This window comes from Solanum lycopersicum, chromosome 8, assembly GCF_036512215.1.
Source record: "Solanum lycopersicum chromosome 8, SLM_r2.1".
Taxonomy (NCBI): domain Eukaryota; kingdom Viridiplantae; phylum Streptophyta; class Magnoliopsida; order Solanales; family Solanaceae; genus Solanum; species Solanum lycopersicum.
Window position 1 is genome coordinate 66,622,105 of NC_090807.1, and position 19,035 is coordinate 66,641,139.

The 19,035-nt window shown below is 30.4% G+C and overlaps 1 protein-coding gene across 1 annotated transcript; it reads left to right on the plus strand.

The window, feature by feature from the left end:
• Window positions 1–15,472: 15,472 nt before the first annotated feature.
• LOC101250240 (BTB/POZ domain-containing protein At1g63850) lies at window positions 15,473–18,971 on the plus strand. Its single transcript, XM_004245530.5, has 2 exons — window positions 15,473–16,681; window positions 17,183–18,971. The coding sequence occupies exons 1-2, from the start codon at window positions 15,707–15,709 to the stop codon at window positions 18,122–18,124; spliced, it is 1,917 nt and encodes a 638-aa protein (XP_004245578.1). The 5' UTR covers window positions 15,473–15,706; the 3' UTR covers window positions 18,125–18,971.
• The last annotated feature ends 64 nt before the right edge of the window (window positions 18,972–19,035 follow it).

Genomic DNA, 19,035 nt, shown 5'->3' on the forward strand with positions numbered 1-19,035 from the left:
AATAAAGAAATTGGACGTGATACTCAAAAGGGAATGAAGGTTCCTTTGTGACGAATTTGAATTATCTTTGTGGTTTTCTATTAAATATATATATATAAATAAATAAAAGTATACACAAATCTAATGATAAGAATGATGACGTAAAAAAAATTGGTGGACCAAAAACAATTATGATATATTATGTATGAACTATATATAAAATTCAAGGGGAAAAAATGGGATTTGTACGTTGTTAAAAACCTTTAAATGTATAGTATTTTATTTGGTTGAATATTAGAAGATAGTATGAATATATATATACGTTAATTATGTATTATTTTTTTTACCTACTTTAAGTTTTAATTAATACGTAGATCATGTTTCAATTTTTAGGAAAATAACCATAATCTTCAAGATTAATTAATTATAGCAACATATGTTTAAATAGAAAGAAATTATGCCTTAAACAAGTTGATAATTTCTTTTTATGACAATATTAAGAGATGAGTCACAGCCCACAAAGCACAAGAAAAAGAAGTACTATATTGTTTTGTAATGAAGTTTCGACGAACTAATCATTTTATATAACTATTTAATATAATATAAATAAAATTTATATATTATGATCATCGACGATATATACATTATTTATTCGTTCGGAAACAACCGTGAATGTTTAATTTTAACTATCTTTACGTAAATGAGATAATATTGCTTGAGATGTTTTGATTTAGGTTATACATTGATCTATAAATTCACCCGATTTAATGATAAATGAATGTGTTAAAAGGGAATGAAGTAGATTTTAAATTATATTAAAAACACTTCGTTAAAGATAAGACATAAAAGAAAAAGATTCATATAGCTAGGCTACGTCTAGTTACTATAGTGAACATTCATTGTTATTATTATTAATCTATTTTTATTTAATACATGTTGAGCTTAAATGGAGAAATTTTTCCATGCATGCAATAAAAATCGATATAGCTAATTTTACCATGTTTGGATTAAGACGTAATTATTATTGCGTGTTCAATGCACATACTTTTACTTTTTAAACTTTTTTTTAATCAGATAATAGATATATTTAATTATATTTCTCCCAAAAAAGTGAGTTTTTACTTTTAAAAGATTAGGTAATGTACCAATAAAAGAACAGAAGATAGAAAATGACTCATTTAGGAGTAAAGGTGGCCTTAGCTCTCTTTTTTTCAACCTTTTGGTTGAAATTTGACTTATATAATTTCAAAGTATTTTGAGTACAAGTTTTTGCAATCTCTAGATAAGATGGTGATTGAAGAATGACCATAATTTTTGTGAATATATTCTAGTTACTCATTATTAGTTTAGGTATCTAATGTGACAATTTTACCTAATATAAATATAAATTAAAAACATGAAAAAGTATACTTTTAATATTCTAAACTCGCTTCGCTTTTACGATTACTCTCCGCATTTCAAAAAGTAAAAAAAATTAAGGACCAAGAAAATCTAATGAAATAATATGGAAAAAAGGGTATTTTCTTCTAGTAATTAATTATTGTTATTATTATTATTATTATTAATAATAATAATAAAAGCTATGGGACCAAAAGGGAAGAGTCATGAAGTAATTATGCAATATCCAAAGGCATAAAGTGGGGACTAATAGTTTCTAGCATTTAATCATCCTTGTCAAAAGCATGAGGAGAAAAACAAAATTAGAACCAAAAGAAAAAAAAACAATTATACATCTTCTTAGCTTATTAAAAACTCAAAAAAAAAAAAAAAAAAAAAAGAGGCCAAAACATCATGAAGAAAAAACAATATACAAGTCATCTTCTTAGATTATTGAAAACTCACAAAAAAGATAACAAGCCAAAAACATGATAAAGAAAGAACAAATTGTAAATGGGGAATAGAAGGAGCAAGAATTAGAAAGGGGCTCACCCCTTAGTTAGCTAGTGGGTGCAAATTCCCATTGTGTTGTCATTGTGCATCTTCATTAGGGAGCCACTTTGCCCATTTATTTTGTCCATTTTGTTAAACAAATCTTCAAACTTATTCCCATGTTCTTTTAATTGCCTCCCCTTAAATTAATCATACAGGAACGCAAGAGGTTCATCTGAATTCCTTTCATTAAAATATATATATATATAACTCATATGTTGAATCATCTTAATTTTTTTGTGTATTAATTACTTCTAATTCTGTTACTGATCGCTTTACATAGAGTTTAAATCTTATTTGTCAGTGTCACAATCCCTACATGTGTGTTCCTAAATTGCCATTAATGAAAATGGAAGGCAAAACATGTGCATATAGAATGTGATACCTACTATATAAGCATGGGGTATTCACAAATTATTATTATTAAAGATAACATCAATTTTGTACAAATATTAATGGATGTATGTTGGTAGATAAAGAAACATGATACATCACTTTTACTCCAACAATTATGGGTAGTGAGATCTACCTTATAACTTTTTTAAATATGTTTGAGATAACGAAAAAATGAATATATGTTTTTGAATTCAAGATATAAAGAGAGGAAAAAGAAAGCAAAAATTATTGTGGGATCATATGGCCAAAAGAAAAAAAAAAGTGCAAATGTCGGCAATGGGTATAGTGAGTGATGAGCCAAAGAGCATGGGTGGGTTTTGGATTAAGTGCATAGGCGTGGCTTGTTTTTGGCCAAGGTTGGGTGTGTAGGGTACTTGTGTTTCTTACATTTTCTAGACTCGATGTACAGTTTTGGATCAACGATAAAAATTATTTTTATTGTAATTTTGGGGACGGAGCTAGGAGGGTACAAATTAATTTTTTTGCATTCTATTCCTGTATTTTTCTCTTTTTATTTTAAATATCATGAGTAAAAATTACGGTTTCAACTTTGCTTTATAAGTCATGAGTTTGAGTTGAGAAATCAATTATTGATGATTGCGTTGGTTGCTTTAGGGTTGTGCATTTGTAATTCACCTTCTTGGCTTGTGGTCCTACTCGAAACTCTGGATGAATACGAAATGTCTCGTGTATTAATTTTTTTTTTGTCACGATTTCAATCCCTAGAAATGAAACTTCCCAATGGAATACATAAGTGTTTTTATCTTTTTTGATGACTTTATTCGGCACAACTATAAATTAATTGAATGCGTGGACTCGTGAAATCGAAAAGAAAAACGTTAATTGCCTTATTATTAATTAGTCTGAATTCTATAAGGAACAATTCGTAATAATGAACTTGAATCGGTTTAACCTTTATTAGAATAATATATAAACATGACCCTTTACTTGGCTTCAACAGATAACTATGTCCTTCCCTTCTAACTTTGAGTGTACACAAGTAGGCACTTAAAACTGTATATAACTGAACATGTAAACACACGTGTTCTACATGACATAATATGTATCGGACGCCGCGTAGGACACAATTTTCATGTAGGGTGTCATGTAGGACAAATGTGTCTATTTGTTTAATTTTATACAAGTTTAAATGTTTACTTGTCCATACCTAAAATTAACGATCGTAGCTGTCAAAAAATAAGAAAAAAGAGATGAAAAATAGAGAAATTAAAGTAAAGGTAAAAAAGAGATGAAAAATAGAGAAATTAAAGTAAAGGAAAAATTACCTTAGACCCTTAAACCATGTCTAACAAGTCCAAGACATGGTGTCCCACAAAAGAATGGAAGTATTATACAAGAGTATATACTTCTTATGAAATATACATATAATATATAGTATTATTTTATTTTTTGTCCAATCTAGAGAAATGTCCCACCCCCACCCCACCACCACCCACCTCCAACCAGTTGGAAGGGAGCACCCTTTCTCACATATATTTTCTTCACTAATCTCCAAAAACACCTCCACTCATCTTGCTACCTTTCCTTTCTCTAAGCAAATTAAACACTTTCTCAAGAAAAAGTTTAAGATTTGATATTTCTCATTTACTTGGTCACTTTGGATTTGACATGCATTTAAAAAAAAATAAAATTAATACAAATATTTTATTATAATATTCATATTAATTGATATTATAGTCTTGCATCTAAGAATATGATCTAGTGATTAAGAATTTTGAAATTTCAGATTTTTAGAATTTTCTGATATTTATTGTTGATAGCTTACGGAGTAAATTGTTTTTGATTGCATGATTGGTGTAATAAATTAATACTTCCAATTCCTTGTAGATATAGTAAAATTTGTTGGATGGAAAAAGTGTGTATTTTTTTTAATTAATTAGCATACATTAAGAAAAAAAATTGTGTATAAAAGGAGTAGGACTATACTACCTAGGCTTTTTCCAAAAACAAACATAGGAGGGAACCACTTTCTATTAAAGTTTTCGTCTCACCATCATTTCTTTGTAAAAAAAATAATATTTGTTATTTTTAGTGGCTAATTAAATAATAATATTCCAAGGAACTTATAGTTAATAGAAGTAGTTATTTTTTTATGATAATAATTAATAAGCAGTTAGAAATTAATTCCCTTACTTTCACATCTTTTAACGATGACTTCCATTTTAATTTTATAAATATTCTTTCTTAAAAAATAAGTTTTTGAAAATGAGGAAGTTGAAAAAGTTTTGCACAAGAGTTATTTCACGATTATAACTTTTCAACCTTTTAACATAATTATTTTTGTTTTTATTTTCGTTGCTCTGATCATTTATTTTTATTTTACATTTCCGATTTCATAATAATTATCTAGATTATATATAAAAAAATTTAATAATATTTTTTACCTCACCAAACACAAAATTAACAAAAAATATACGCTTATTTTTCTAAAAGAAAATATTTTCTTGAATTTTTTTTTCTTTCATATCAAGCACACCTAGCTAAGTGTTTGATGATATGAATTTAGAGGGGTGGAAAATATGATATTGAGAATAATAAACGATTTATATAAAGTATGTTATTATTGATAATAATTTAAATTTTAGCTATATAAGACGTGATTTACAACTAATTAACAAAGTGATGTTCTTTCAGTTTGCACTTAATAATTGGACAGACTCATAGTCATATATATACAAAATTCTAAATAATATGATGATGATCAATTAAATACTTGTTTTGCGTGTATATATTTATTTTTCTTAGTCAAAGTGAGTCAATTCTACTTTTTTTGAAAGAATATTTTTTATTAACACTAATAACTTATTAATAAATTGAATTAAGTAATTAACATTATCTCCTTTATTTAATTTTAAAAAAAAAAGAGACTTGATTTGGCGTACGGTAGAGTGCCTCATATTTTTTAATGAAAAATTAATCATGGTTTGTACTCCTTAATTAATTATATTTTTTATTTTTAAAAAAATTATATATACATAAAAATTACCCGTCATAATTAACTTGTAAAATGAATTTGTTTATTTTATAGAGATTCGCCGTTCCTGATCCTGCTTCATCTTTCAAAATACAACTATATTAAGGTGATCGAGAGAAGAAGAAAAAAAAATCTTAGTCATAATACATTTATAAGTAAAAATATTCATAAAATGTAAATTATTTGACTCTCGAAATAATAATATAGTTAGTTTTTTAAGGCACATTGGCTTTGTTAATTAGGAAGAAAATTAGTAGTTAAGCCAGCTAACTTCCCACAAATGTTGATTCCTTTTTATAATTATGCCAAAGCAATTCCACTAACCCTTAATTAAAATAATTAATTAATAATCCAGCCGTTCTTGTAATTAAAATAGGAGACTTCCATGATAACTAAACCAGATTTGTACGCGTTTAGTTCCAAATTTTTTGATTAATTTTATAATTAAGATATCAGAACTTGCCTGCCATATTATACTATAAAGTATATAAGTGCATAGGATTACAAGGCATGTCAGAATTTGTCTTTGTTTTTATTTTATTTTATAATGTATATTGGGTGAAAATTAATTAATTACCACGTTATTAATGAGACATTTAATATCAACTTGCATCTAAAAGTGAAAAGATTAAAGGTCTCTTTTAATCATGTTTAATTACACATGTGATTAGCACAAACCACTAGCCTTATTTGGCATGTTCTTGTCTATGACAAGAGTCAAGTGATTGAGTCGGTGATATCTCGGATCAAAATCATAATTAAATATAGCATTTTTTTGATATATTTAAAAGTCGTATTATTGTTATCATTATTTATGATTAATTTTTTTCATTATGATAACATGTATTTATAACCACTCATATATTAGAGTATGTCAGTATCATAAGTTTAATGATCACAAAAAAATCATGTTATGTGTAACATGCACTTATGAGGGAAAACTATTGAATAACGTTTATGGTGCTAAATGTGCTTGTGTTTTGAATATCAACTATTGTTTTCGATGTAACGATGTATATATATATATATATTATTCGATAACAATAACAAATCATAATACATTAGTAATATAAAAATATTAACTTATTTCTTCTTTTTCTTCTTTTAATTTCCTTCTTGATTAAATTAAGTTTTACAATATAGTACAGTACTAATTAGTACTTGTTGCTCTTAAAATTAGAGACATAGTTGAAATAACAACTCATAAATCTAGAATTTATACAGAGATCTAAGTTTTAATTAATAATAAGTTTTTTCTTTAATTTTCTAGGGTAAATAAAAAAAATGATGATTTTTACTAGACTTTAGTAAAGACCATCACATGCAATTCAGAGAACTTGTTTGTAAAGTGCATAATAATGTTAAAATTGTTTCACAGCTTAAGACAAAACATGATGATTCATAATCAATAATTAAATAGTATTAATTAGTGCTAAAAGTTAATTATTCACTGCTCTTATTAGTTGTTTCCACTGCATGTTACATGTTCAATAATATTGATTTACTCTAATATTTTTATTCTTTTTGACTCAATAAAAATGACAAAATTACAGCTATGCATATACTGTAACAACACTTATCTTTGTCCCCCACACCCCACAAATAAACAAAAAAATTTCAAAACTAATTTTTTTTAAAAAAATAAAATAAAATCTTAATACAAAGATTGTTTGTTTGTGCAGAGATTATATATCCAGAGCTTAACAGTTAAACCATGTTTTGTTTCCTAATTAAAACAATTAAAGCTGTCACTGTTAGTGTGTATGTTTTGTGTATGTCAGAATAATAATTAATTACTTTAATATTTGAGCTATGCAAAATAGAGAGCAATTTAATTTTACCTAAGATATTTTTAACATAACATAATACTATCTGCTTCGATCCTATTAATACAGTGTCAATTTATTCGTCCATATAGTAATCTTCTTCTTAAACTCAGTTTCACATATATCACATCATTGCGATCCATAACTATTATATTCGTAACAAATGAAATTCGAAGCTAATTCGTTTGTATACGTGTATTTTTAAACTATTTTTAGCATAATAAATGCAATAAATCAAGAATTCTACACCATCATTCTATCGAACTATTATCATTGATAATAGTAATTGAACGAAATCAATCAATATATCTTTAATATGACCTGATATATCCTCCGCTAGAGATTATCGATATATACAAAATTAAATTCAATCGTATAATAGTGTTTAGTTTTCTTTTTCAAGTCCCCACAAGATGGAAAATATTGGTCCTATAATTTTTTAGAGTTCTTCAAATTGGGTACAAGGAGAAAACATTATCTCTTTTGATGTGGATTTCTTGTTTTTTTTTTTTCTAAAAAAATATATATATATTTTATTATTATTAGAATTATAATTATTTTTCGTTCTTTCTTTTTTGACCCTTGATTTGGATTTTCTTTTATTGCATAGCTGTCTGTCTCTATCTACTAATCTAACTTTTTTTTCATCTCTTGTTCTTTTCATGTTTGTAATTATCAAGATTTATTGATGTAACATCTCATAATTTTGCATGCTTCACTTTCATAATTATCGTTATAATTATAATTAAGTAGATACGACTTATATTTCCCCATATATATATATATATATAGACATTACCTAACTTTAGCTTTGTATTTTTTCCTACTTGTCATTTTCTTTGCTTTCATATAGGATAATACTGTCTTGTCATCGTTTTTTCTTGATTTTTTATTTGATATTTGATATTTATTTAAATTCGCACTATGTATGATATATTAAAAGATACGGTATATAACAAATATTTCCATTCTTCGAATGAGTAAATAGTGAAATTAGTTACGAGTTATTAAGCAATGAAGATCATAAATAACTTATTCTAACTTGAATATTTTCATTCTTAAGACTGGTAAATAATAAACTTAACTATGAGCTATTTATCTATGAAGTTCCTAACTAATTTTAATTTATTATATATTGTGTATATATACATATAGTGTGTGTGATAACGATATTAGCAGAGACAAATAGTCAGATATGTGGGTCATTCTATCATGTGGGATGTCTCTTGTGTTCTTCTACCTAACTATGACACCCCAAGGCCCCCCACCTCACCCTCACCCTCCCAAATTTGAGTAATTTCGGAAAAATTCGTCAAATTTTTTTATTTGTAATCGATGTTTATATTAAATCATATTATCATAATGATAAGTGATATTATGATCGATTAAAATTGGCATAAATATAGTAGTATAGTGATAAATAGTGCTATCTAAGACTTGTCTTGTAACAGAATCAAATTTTTATTATGTAAAGTAATTTTTCAATGAAGAAGATCCAGATTAATCTTCAAATAATCCTTAGCCCCTAGATGTGTTAGATACTCATTTTTTACGTGTAAATATTGCGTGCGGGTAAATTTTTTCAAAGGAATCCTTGAAATGTCCACATCATTTAAAAAAAATAATTTTAAAAAAAAGTGCAACCAAGCCAATGAGCAGTCTCAGCTTTCAAATCATGGGACTGTGACCTTCCCTTGACCACCAAACATATTTTTCCTAATTTATTTTAATATTTGTTTCTATTATTATTCCTTCGATATTTTCTTATATTAATATTAAAGTTCGATTAATTTGAATTCGCATTAAATAGGATTCATTCTGGAGAATCGCTTCCTATCACTAATATTTTACATATCCAATGTAGACTTCTAATTAAGCAAATAACAACCTCATCCATGATATTGCATCTTTTGGTGGTTAATTCATTTTAATATAATATATTATAATATTGGTCCTAATATATTATTTCATTTCTTTTGTTATGATTGTGTATGAAAATGCAAAAAACTATATATTTATTTCTTCTTTTTTCTTTTAAACCTAAATCAAGATGGTCTAGTTCGAGTTAATGATAATTAACCTGGTTATCTATGGATTTACATAAATTTATTAGTGTCACGATCCAAATCGGGCCGTGAGTGGCACCCACATTTATCCTCCTATGTGAGCGAACCAACCAATCTAAACCCCATCATTTTAAACATAATGAACTAAATACATTGCGGAAGACTTAAAAACTCATTAACAAAATAAATCAATTAACTTCTAAAACTCAAACATTTATTATTATCCCCAAAATCTGGAAGTCATCATCACAAAAACATCTATCCTCAAATTACTAAAGCTAAGAGTATCTAGAAAGCTAGAATAAACAAAAAGTTAGTCCATGCCGGAACTTCAAGGCATCGAGACATGAAGAAGAAGATCCAGTCCAAGCTAGAAGCGTTAGCTCACCCTGAAATCCGGTGTAATGAAGACTGGCTAGAGTTGCGGTTGAGTTGAAGACGACGAGACGTTTGCTGCACTCCACAAATAACAAGGAAAGAAACATACAAGTAGGGGTCAGTACAAAACACGGGTACTGAGTAGATATCATCGGCCAACTCAAAATAGAAAACAATATATATCAAGTAATAATATAAAATCAACTACATTACTCAACATGTAGCAACAACAAGTACTATGATCGTTAATAAGTACCGCCAAGTTCACACATGAGGACTCAAGCCTCAATACCATACTCATTTGGGAATTAGGTTCATTAGATTGAGCATATTAACATCTTTCAAGATTCATCACCTTTATTCTTGTGTCGGTACGTGACACTCCGCTCCTCTACTACTATGTGTCGGAACGTGACACTCTGATCCCCTAGTTCTACGTGTCGGTTCGTGACACCCGATCCCCTAATTTTACGTGTCGGTTCGTGACACCCGATCCCCTAATTCTACGTGTCGGTTCGTGACACCCGATCCCCTAATTCTACGTGTCGGTTCGTGACACCCGATCCACTAATCTCATTCTATTAATTCATCAAGCCTTCTTTTATACCAAGGCATCATCAATCTCATCAATCTCATCACTTTAGTTCATCAAGCCTTCTTTTATACCAAGACATCATCATTAACAAGGGATTTTCAAGATTTGGGATTCAATAGCTTCATCATGCTTATTTCATCACAATTATATAATCACATTCATGCAAGCATACAATTAAGCTTATAGAAGACTTTACAATACAACCCAAGACATATCATTCGCTATTAAGAGTTAACTACGAATAGTATAAAAACCATAACCTACCTCCACTGAATAATTTTGATCAAGCAAGCAATTTCCCAAAGCTTTGTTCTTCTTCTCGTTTCTCCTCTTTCTCGTTCAATCCCCTCTTTCTCTCTCCTTCTGTTCTTTTCTTTTTCTTATTCAAACCCTCTTTCTTTTACCCTAATTAGCATATAATTAAGTATAAAAGATGGTGAATTAACCCATTAATTAATTCAAGGTTATCTCTTTTAACCCTCGAGTAGTTAAATTATTAACATTAACCCACTAAATTTATAATTATAGCAGGAATAGTCCAAAACGTCCCTTAAAACATTTAAAGAAATCCGACCTCTTCTGGGATTACGCAGCCTGTGACGGGCCGTCGTGCCTGCGACGGTCCGTCCTGCTGCTCCGTCACAGAGTTCAGAGATTCACTTTTTATTTAAGACTCTGTGACGGCCCGTCATGCCTGTGACGGTCCGTCCTGCACTTTCGTCACGAAGTTCAGAGAGTCGATTTCAGTACCCAATTTTCAGAATTCTAAGTATTTTGGAACGAGACACCCTCGATGGTCCGTCGTGGGTTCAGTTGTCTCAGCCAGTTTTTCCAGAAATAAAATCTGCTGCTCAAACGACTAAATAGGTCGTTACAATTAGATTTTGCTTAGCTGTTATATATGCATTAAATGATTTATTTATATTTATAAATATTTAACTGTAAATTTAATTATTACTAATATATACTAATTATTTGATATCAATTTTATCATGATATGGTTTTGTTAACAATTTGCTTTTAGTACTTATAAAATCTACTTTTAAGATATGCTCTTGTAATTGGTAAAACTAATTAACCTTAAGAAAATGACAATTTTCAACATTAAAAAGTATAAAGTAGAATATTGATTAAGTGGGTCCCTATTAATGTGAATTAGTAATGATGTTTAATTTGAGTAAGAGTGACGGTTAAGTTCAGTTTAAATTGACATAATTAAGGTCCCATTAAGATTGTGACATTTTCTTTAAAAAACTTTAACTTTACTATATAGTATAAGATCCCATGTTATTGTTTTTGTGACAATTTAAATAAATTCCTATGTTATAATAACATGACCATTCTTAGAAGTATTAACAATGTAAATTTGTCACTAGTGTCCAGTTTGAATACCGCTATTTAATTTATATTTTTTTTAAAAAAAAAAGAACTATATTTAATTTAATATCGATGATCACTTTCTTGAATATGTGGATTTTATACATTTTTACATGAAAATTAGGTAAATGACTTAAGATTTCATATAAAAATGATTGAACTTTATTATATAAAACTTTACGCAGATTTTATACTTATTTCAAAAATAAATAGAGATGCAAACTTATAAGAAAACGAATTAGGCCCTATGCAAATTATTCAGTAAGCAAATCAGCCCAAGCCCAAGAAAGACTTGGGCTAATTGAAACCAAGTGAGGCCTTCTTTGAATAACTAATTTTAAAGGGCAAACAATACAAATCTCACTATTTTATGACTTAATTATGCGACTTTTCGGTGAGTTCTTAAAATTATCATATATGTCAGGTTTTGGTCTCTACGCACATGTATCCGAGCGTGTCCAGATACATGTATTTCGAATATATCGGATCAAAATTAGATGTAATTTATTTTAGATACACTGTATACAATTGAATTCACATATATAACTGAAATCTCTCGTTCAGCCTCTTTACTGTATCACTCGCCTCCCTCCCATCTCGTGCATCTCTCTCCTCTCCCATTTGTCTCTCTTTTTCTCGCTTGCTCCCTGTGTATTTTTATTTTAGAGCATATCTAGTAGCAAATATTCATGCATCTAAATTTTTGTATGAAATTATGAATTAGTGATATAAAATATAATCATTTTAAACTATATAGAGAATTAGTAAATTTATTGGTTGGAATGTTTGTGTAATTAGGTAGTTTTGCCTCTTGATAATAGCCCAGCCCAATCCAAGAAAGTTTTGGGCTAATTGAATGTTAAGAAACCATTATTTAGGCCCTTTTTTATCTTTATTTTGGCCCAAAAGGCACAAGTAGAAAAGAGAAAGCTAATTGGAAAGTGATCCAAATTTACAGTGACGAAATCAGAAATTTCAATCAACGTTCAAGTTCTTTTTTTCCATATATATATATGAAAAGTTTTGACCTATATTGTTTTCTACATACATCGTATAATTTTTTGATAAAAATATTCAACTGACTACCCTTCACTATATATATTGCTACATAACTGTGAATTTGGTCTATAAAACAAAATAAATCAAAATTTGGAATAAACAATTAAGTGTTGGGCAGATGAGCACATGATACTCAGAGTTCAAGAAGCACTGAATAAAGTGAAAAAGCAATGCTATGAAATTAAATAAGTTTTACGCAATAAATACCCCACACCAATAAAACAAAAAATATATTTATAATCTTTATATATTTTTTATAAACTTTAAGTAAGTAAACGGCAATATGTTGTTCTTTTTGGATTTTCTATTCAATGTTAGAGTCTATATAGAAGTTAGACTAAATTCAAATCATGCTTCGAGAACAACGTTTTCAATAAGAATTTTTTTATATCTAAGGCTCGAATTCGATACCTAATTTACTATACGGCTACAAGCTACTATAGGCTAGATGGGTGAACCTTTTTTTAACCGTCTAGCTAAGAATGCTACTTCCTTCTATTTAAGTTTGTTTGGTCTATTTTAATTTAACACGATATTTAAGAAAATAAATCTGATTTTCGAGTTTTGTGAGTTTAATAAATTAAAAAAATGTTAAAATGTAATAAATTATCCTCTAATTTCATGATTTTTAAACATGTGTTTTTGCGGAAGTTGAAATTAAAAATTGCTTAAAAAACAATATATATTCTTTTTCCGATAAACTGAAAAAATAGGTAAACATATTGAAACAAATTGAATAATTTTTTTTTTCTGAATCAATCATATTATACATTGCCTATGAGTTCTTTATACAAAAAAGCTGACAGATAAATTTTAGAAGGGACCATCATGTGGTCTCATTTTTAATGTTTTTCACTATGCCTTTATATAATTAGTATCTTACGGTAAATATTTATTCTCATCGAATATTGAAATGACGTTAATGTTTTGATTATATTTATCAATTTTGGCACATAGTAGATATGTATATACACATTAATATAATAAGCTTAAACTAAATTCAAATTTGTATTCATATCATCTTGATCTGTTTGTCAATATTGATTAAAATTATTATAACATAAGATCAAACGAGATTACTTATGATTGTATTTATTAAAAAATTCTTTATATTTAGAATTCAAACACGAAATCTCTGATCCAATGTGTATGTAAATATTAATTCAAACACCTCAAACTATACTAAATACTAGTAGTAGTTATTAGAATGCACATAAAATATTAAATTGCAAGAAGAGTATTGACAAAACATGAATTAAGATAATGATCTTTTGTGGTCCTATGTTTTTATGTGACAAAAACAATGATCATTGAACTCACCACTAAGGTTTCAAAATCCAAAATCAATTTGCAATGAGAATTCACAACTGGCACAAATCTATTGCAAGTCTTTGATTTTCTAGGAGAAAAAAAAAGAGTAAAAAAGGGAGTTGTTGTTGTGTGAAGAGGGGTGGGTGGGTGGGTGGGGGTGGGGTTAAAGAAACAAAAAACAATTAAAGAATTAAATCCAAGTGGGGTTTATTTTTTGGGACCCTCTTTCTATCTCTTGTCAAGATTTTTTTAGATTATATATATATACTAAAAAAAAAGTTTATATCTAATTAGACAATATAATTTTTTAATGAAGAAATATCGATCGACACTTGGAGTGTATGTGGCTCTGCCACTATATATATATATTGAAATAAACTCCTTTCCCTCCCTCTAGCTTTGCTTTGGTATTACCAAGTGTGATTAAATGATCGATAAAATTTAATATTGAATATTTCTGATACATTGAAAAATACTAGACTATCAAAGTTGTTTATAAGCTATAAGCTATAATATCATTTGAATCTATGAAGAAAAACTAAGAAGTTTGTTTGACGCTCTACAACTCTATAACAAAGTTTTATGTATATAATTTTATTTTATTTTTGAATATCTCAATATATTTTTTTTTTCGTTTAATCTCTAAAATTTGAACCTAAAATAACTTTTTAATAGTAATGTTTTAATGCCTTGAATACCATATTGGCATATAAAATATTTTATCCATTATGTCATTATCAACTTTATTTATATGAATTGAAATTAGTAGTCATTTCACTCTATATGGTCCCCAAAATTTGTGTCCTAAAGTTGATAAAAGAGTAATGAAGATAACCCCATATCCATACGTACAAAAAAAGCATAGTATCTAATCAAAAACAAAATTTAATTAAAAGCCACTCTATCTCCTTCATTCAATGCTCATTATACCTTTCCCATCCCTTTTTTTCTCATCAACATAATTTACATATAGTAATATTAAAAATCTTTGAATCGTCCACTATTTTTTTTATACGTATAATCAAGTTATTTAGCTCAAACTTATATACAGTTTCATTAATTATATATATATATGACATTTGTTATAGCTCTATCAATCACTATGCTTAGTTTGATTAATTACATGTGATATCTGTTATTTCTTACCAGCATATATATTATTAAGTTTATTCATCACTTTTGCTTAATTCGACTAATTACATGTAATACATGTTATCTCTTACCAACATATGTATTACTGTATTTACCAAGGTACTTACTAATATGTTATCTTTCACTAACATAGATATGTGACCATTTTTTTAGTTCTCCTAATTACATGTAATAACGGTTATTTCTCACCAATATTATCGAGTTTATCAACCACTATTTTTAATTCGACTAATTATGCGTAATACTTGATATTCCTTACCATATGTATGTACCGAGTCAATCAACCCGGCCCAATATGCTTAGCTTGACTAATTATACGTAATACCTATTGTTTCTCACTAACACATGTACTATCGAGTTTATCAATCTTAACTCAACTAATTACATGTGATACCTGCTATCTGTCACCAACAGAGATACATGCCAAGTTTATCAACCACTATGCTCGGTCAAACTTATTACACGTGATACATGCCATCTCTCACCAATACAGATACGTATAGATTTTATTAGTCACTATTTTTGTTGATGTTGTCTATATGCATGTGTGTGACGATGAATGCTATGAGATTTTAGGTCCTAATAGGGACAAACTAAAACCACAAAATATTACTACTACCAAGACCCACACTGATTTTACCATATGGCTGCAAGTGCAGCTACTACTACTACTTCTACAAATCTCAAATTCCAAATCCAACCCATCAAACCCAAACGCCGACGTTGCCGTGAAACCACCATTACTGCTTCTACAAACCCTTCTCAGTATTCGCCCACCAACTGTTCGACACAATGCCTCAACCAAACCCGTAAAGTTGATACACCTACTATTGTTTCACCGGACAACTCATGGTGTTGTCCTGCTTCTAAATCACCTTCGCCGTCGCCGACGCAACCCATTTCATCCTGTTCCTCTTCCATTTCGGATAATACCAAGATCCGATACTCGCCGACGACGTTTCCTCGAGTTATGGAATCTATCGGTACCCTTTACGGCGGCGGTGGTGGAGGAGGTGGTACTCCGATCCCAAATAACAACACCCACGAAGGGTTTCCGTCGTCTTTTAGTAAATTCAACTCAGCGTTAACTGCGGGGTTGCTGAACCCAATGTCACCGCCACCTTCTATGGATAAGACTCGTTCGAGTCCGACCCTTTTCGAAATGATGGCGAATGAACCTGAATGTATTACGAGATCGACAATTAACGGACCCATTTCGAATGGATGCTCAAATCAGAAGCCGGCTTCGTTTGTACCACTGGACAAACAGGCGTTAATGCAACAGCGACTTTTGGATCTTTTAGCTTGTAGAAGCCCAGGGAATCAGTTTAATGATTCGAGTTCGAGTGATGTGAAGTTGACATTGAGTTCTAAGGATGGTTTGAGTGTTGCTATGAATGTTCATAGGCAGATCTTGGTGGTTCATAGTCGTTTTTTCGCTGTGAAGTTGTCGGAGAAATGGGTAAAGCAACAGAGAAATTCAGGTCCTTACATTGTTGAGATTGCGGATTGTGATGATATTGAAGTGTATATTGAGACTTTGAGATTGATGTATTGCAAGGATTTGAGGAAAAGGCTCATGAAAGAAGATGTTCCCAAAGTCCTTGGGATCTTAAAGGTAATGCTTATGCATCTAAATTTACTTTTGCGTGTTCTATAATAGCCTAGTAACAAGATTTTGCGACAAAATGTTCTTTTTAAAGTAAATTGTGATTGAATTGATGAAATAGAGGATTCACATAACCTACCCTAACTGATTTGGTTGATCATTGTTGAAATCACTTAGCTAGATAGATGTGTGACCTCAATATTAAGTATATACTTGCTCAATTTTGAGCTGAGAATAGAAGTTAGGCGTCAAAGTTATCGTCTTTGTTCATTAGCCCATGTATTTATGTTTGTGTCCAAAAGTTAATTCATGTGCCTGCATCTAAATTGCTTGCAAATATATTGCTATGTGCTATGTGATGGGATAGTTGATTTTCTGTGCCACTTTATTTTAGGATGGTGAAATCTTTTAGAGATGAACTTTAGTCTTTATGCTCAGACACATACACATAGGCGGGTGAATAGAAATGTGCAATTGTATTTTACCTTAGCTAATTATATTGTTTTATAGGTTTCTGCTGCAATTGGGTTCGACGCAGGGGTGTTATCGTGCCTGGAGTACTTGGAAGCTGCTCCTTGGGCTGAGGACGAAGAAGAAAAGGTAGCTTCACTGTTGTCTGAGCTTCGTCTTGAAGGAGTAGGTGCTGGGGAAGTTTTAAGGAGGGTATCTCTTGATGTTACGTCGGGAACAGAGAGTGGAAATGGGAATGAGGAAGTGCTTCTCAAGCTATTGCATGTGGTTCTTGAAGGGAAAGATGAGAAGGCGAGACGAGAGATGAAAGGGTTAGTATCCAAAATGTTGCATGAGAATTCATCTCATAATGATTTGAGGAAGGAGTCATTGTATTCAGCTTGCAATGCATGCCTGCAATTGCTCCGCCACCATTTTTTACGGGCAGCAGATGCAGACATGATGGATGTGGGTCAGATTGCACGACAGGCTGATAATCTACATTGGATTTTGGATATCTTGATTGATAGACAGATAGCTGAAGATTTTTTGAGGACTTGGGCTTCTCAGTCTGAATTATCTGAGGCACATTCTAAGGTGCCTGCACTCCATAGGTATGAGGTTAGTAGAGTCACGGCTAGACTGTTTGTTGGTATTGGTAAAGGGCAATTACTAGCTTCCAAGGATGCTAGGTGCTCTCTTTTGCAGACATGGTTAGTGCCTTTCTATGAGGATTTTGGATGGATGAGGAGGGCATCAAGAGGTCTTGATCGGCATTTAATTGAGGATGGTCTCAGCAATACTATTCTGACCCTACCGATGGCGTTGCAGCAAGATATTCTGATGTCTTGGTTTGATCGATTTTTGAACTCTGGAGATGACTGCCCAAATATCCAGAGGGGATTTGAAATTTGGTGGAGAAGGTCTTTCTGGAGGCGAAATGGTGAGCCTGAACGCCCTCGTCAAATGCGTGTCATGACTGCAACAATTGAGAACTCTTGAGACTTTAATCTGTGAATGGGATGAGGTCCACAACCACTCTGTGATTGTCTTGTTTCGATTCTTGCTATTCCTCAGTCCTCATCTTATACCAGTTTTTACTGTCTTCTTACTTTGAAACAAGTAGCACAACTCAATACCGCAGAGTCATACTTACAGAGATGATCATATGATCCAAGGTTTTTAATCTGGAAAGAATGCAGACACTTTTTTTTCTGTTTAGGTGTCATGTGATATGAGAATTTCTTTTTCTTGCTGATCCCATGTAGAGCTCTCCTGTCTGTGACTGAATTTCCAAAATCAGTGGTTTTATCACAAAGGGTCATCCTACTTAAAAGTTGTGCGACTTCCTGAATGCTGATCGATTCTGTGACAGGTAGTATTCATATCCTCAGTATAACAAGATATGGATGATCAATTCAAGCAAGTTGACAATTTAGGTTATTTGAGACATAAGGGCGATTGTCACTACTTATGACTACGGGAAATTACTATTGGTTTCGTGATGGCAATTCCAAGGACTGCAGCAACATAGTGTCTTAGGTCTTCTTCTATCTTGAGAATATCAGCTGGCAAGTGTGGAAGCAAGACTGATCATTTTTGCCTTTCTGGTTGCTAATGAAATTCATTATGTCTGCCCTTTGTGAGCCGGTTTGGTTAGGATTAGATGCACTGTTTTTCCCTCGCGTGAATACTTGTAGCACCATATTCCTCGGTGTGAACTTTGAAGGTTTTCGATGTTCTCACTCCTTGATGAACAGATTTGCTGAAGATTACCTTGTTGCTTGATGTTTAACTTTCCAATCACTAACTTTGTTTTGCATGAAAGGTATTTGCTCTGCATATCAAATTCAGTCCAGAACCTATCATCATAGTTGTTTAATTTGCTTATTTTCCTCAGTGCTCAGCCTTTC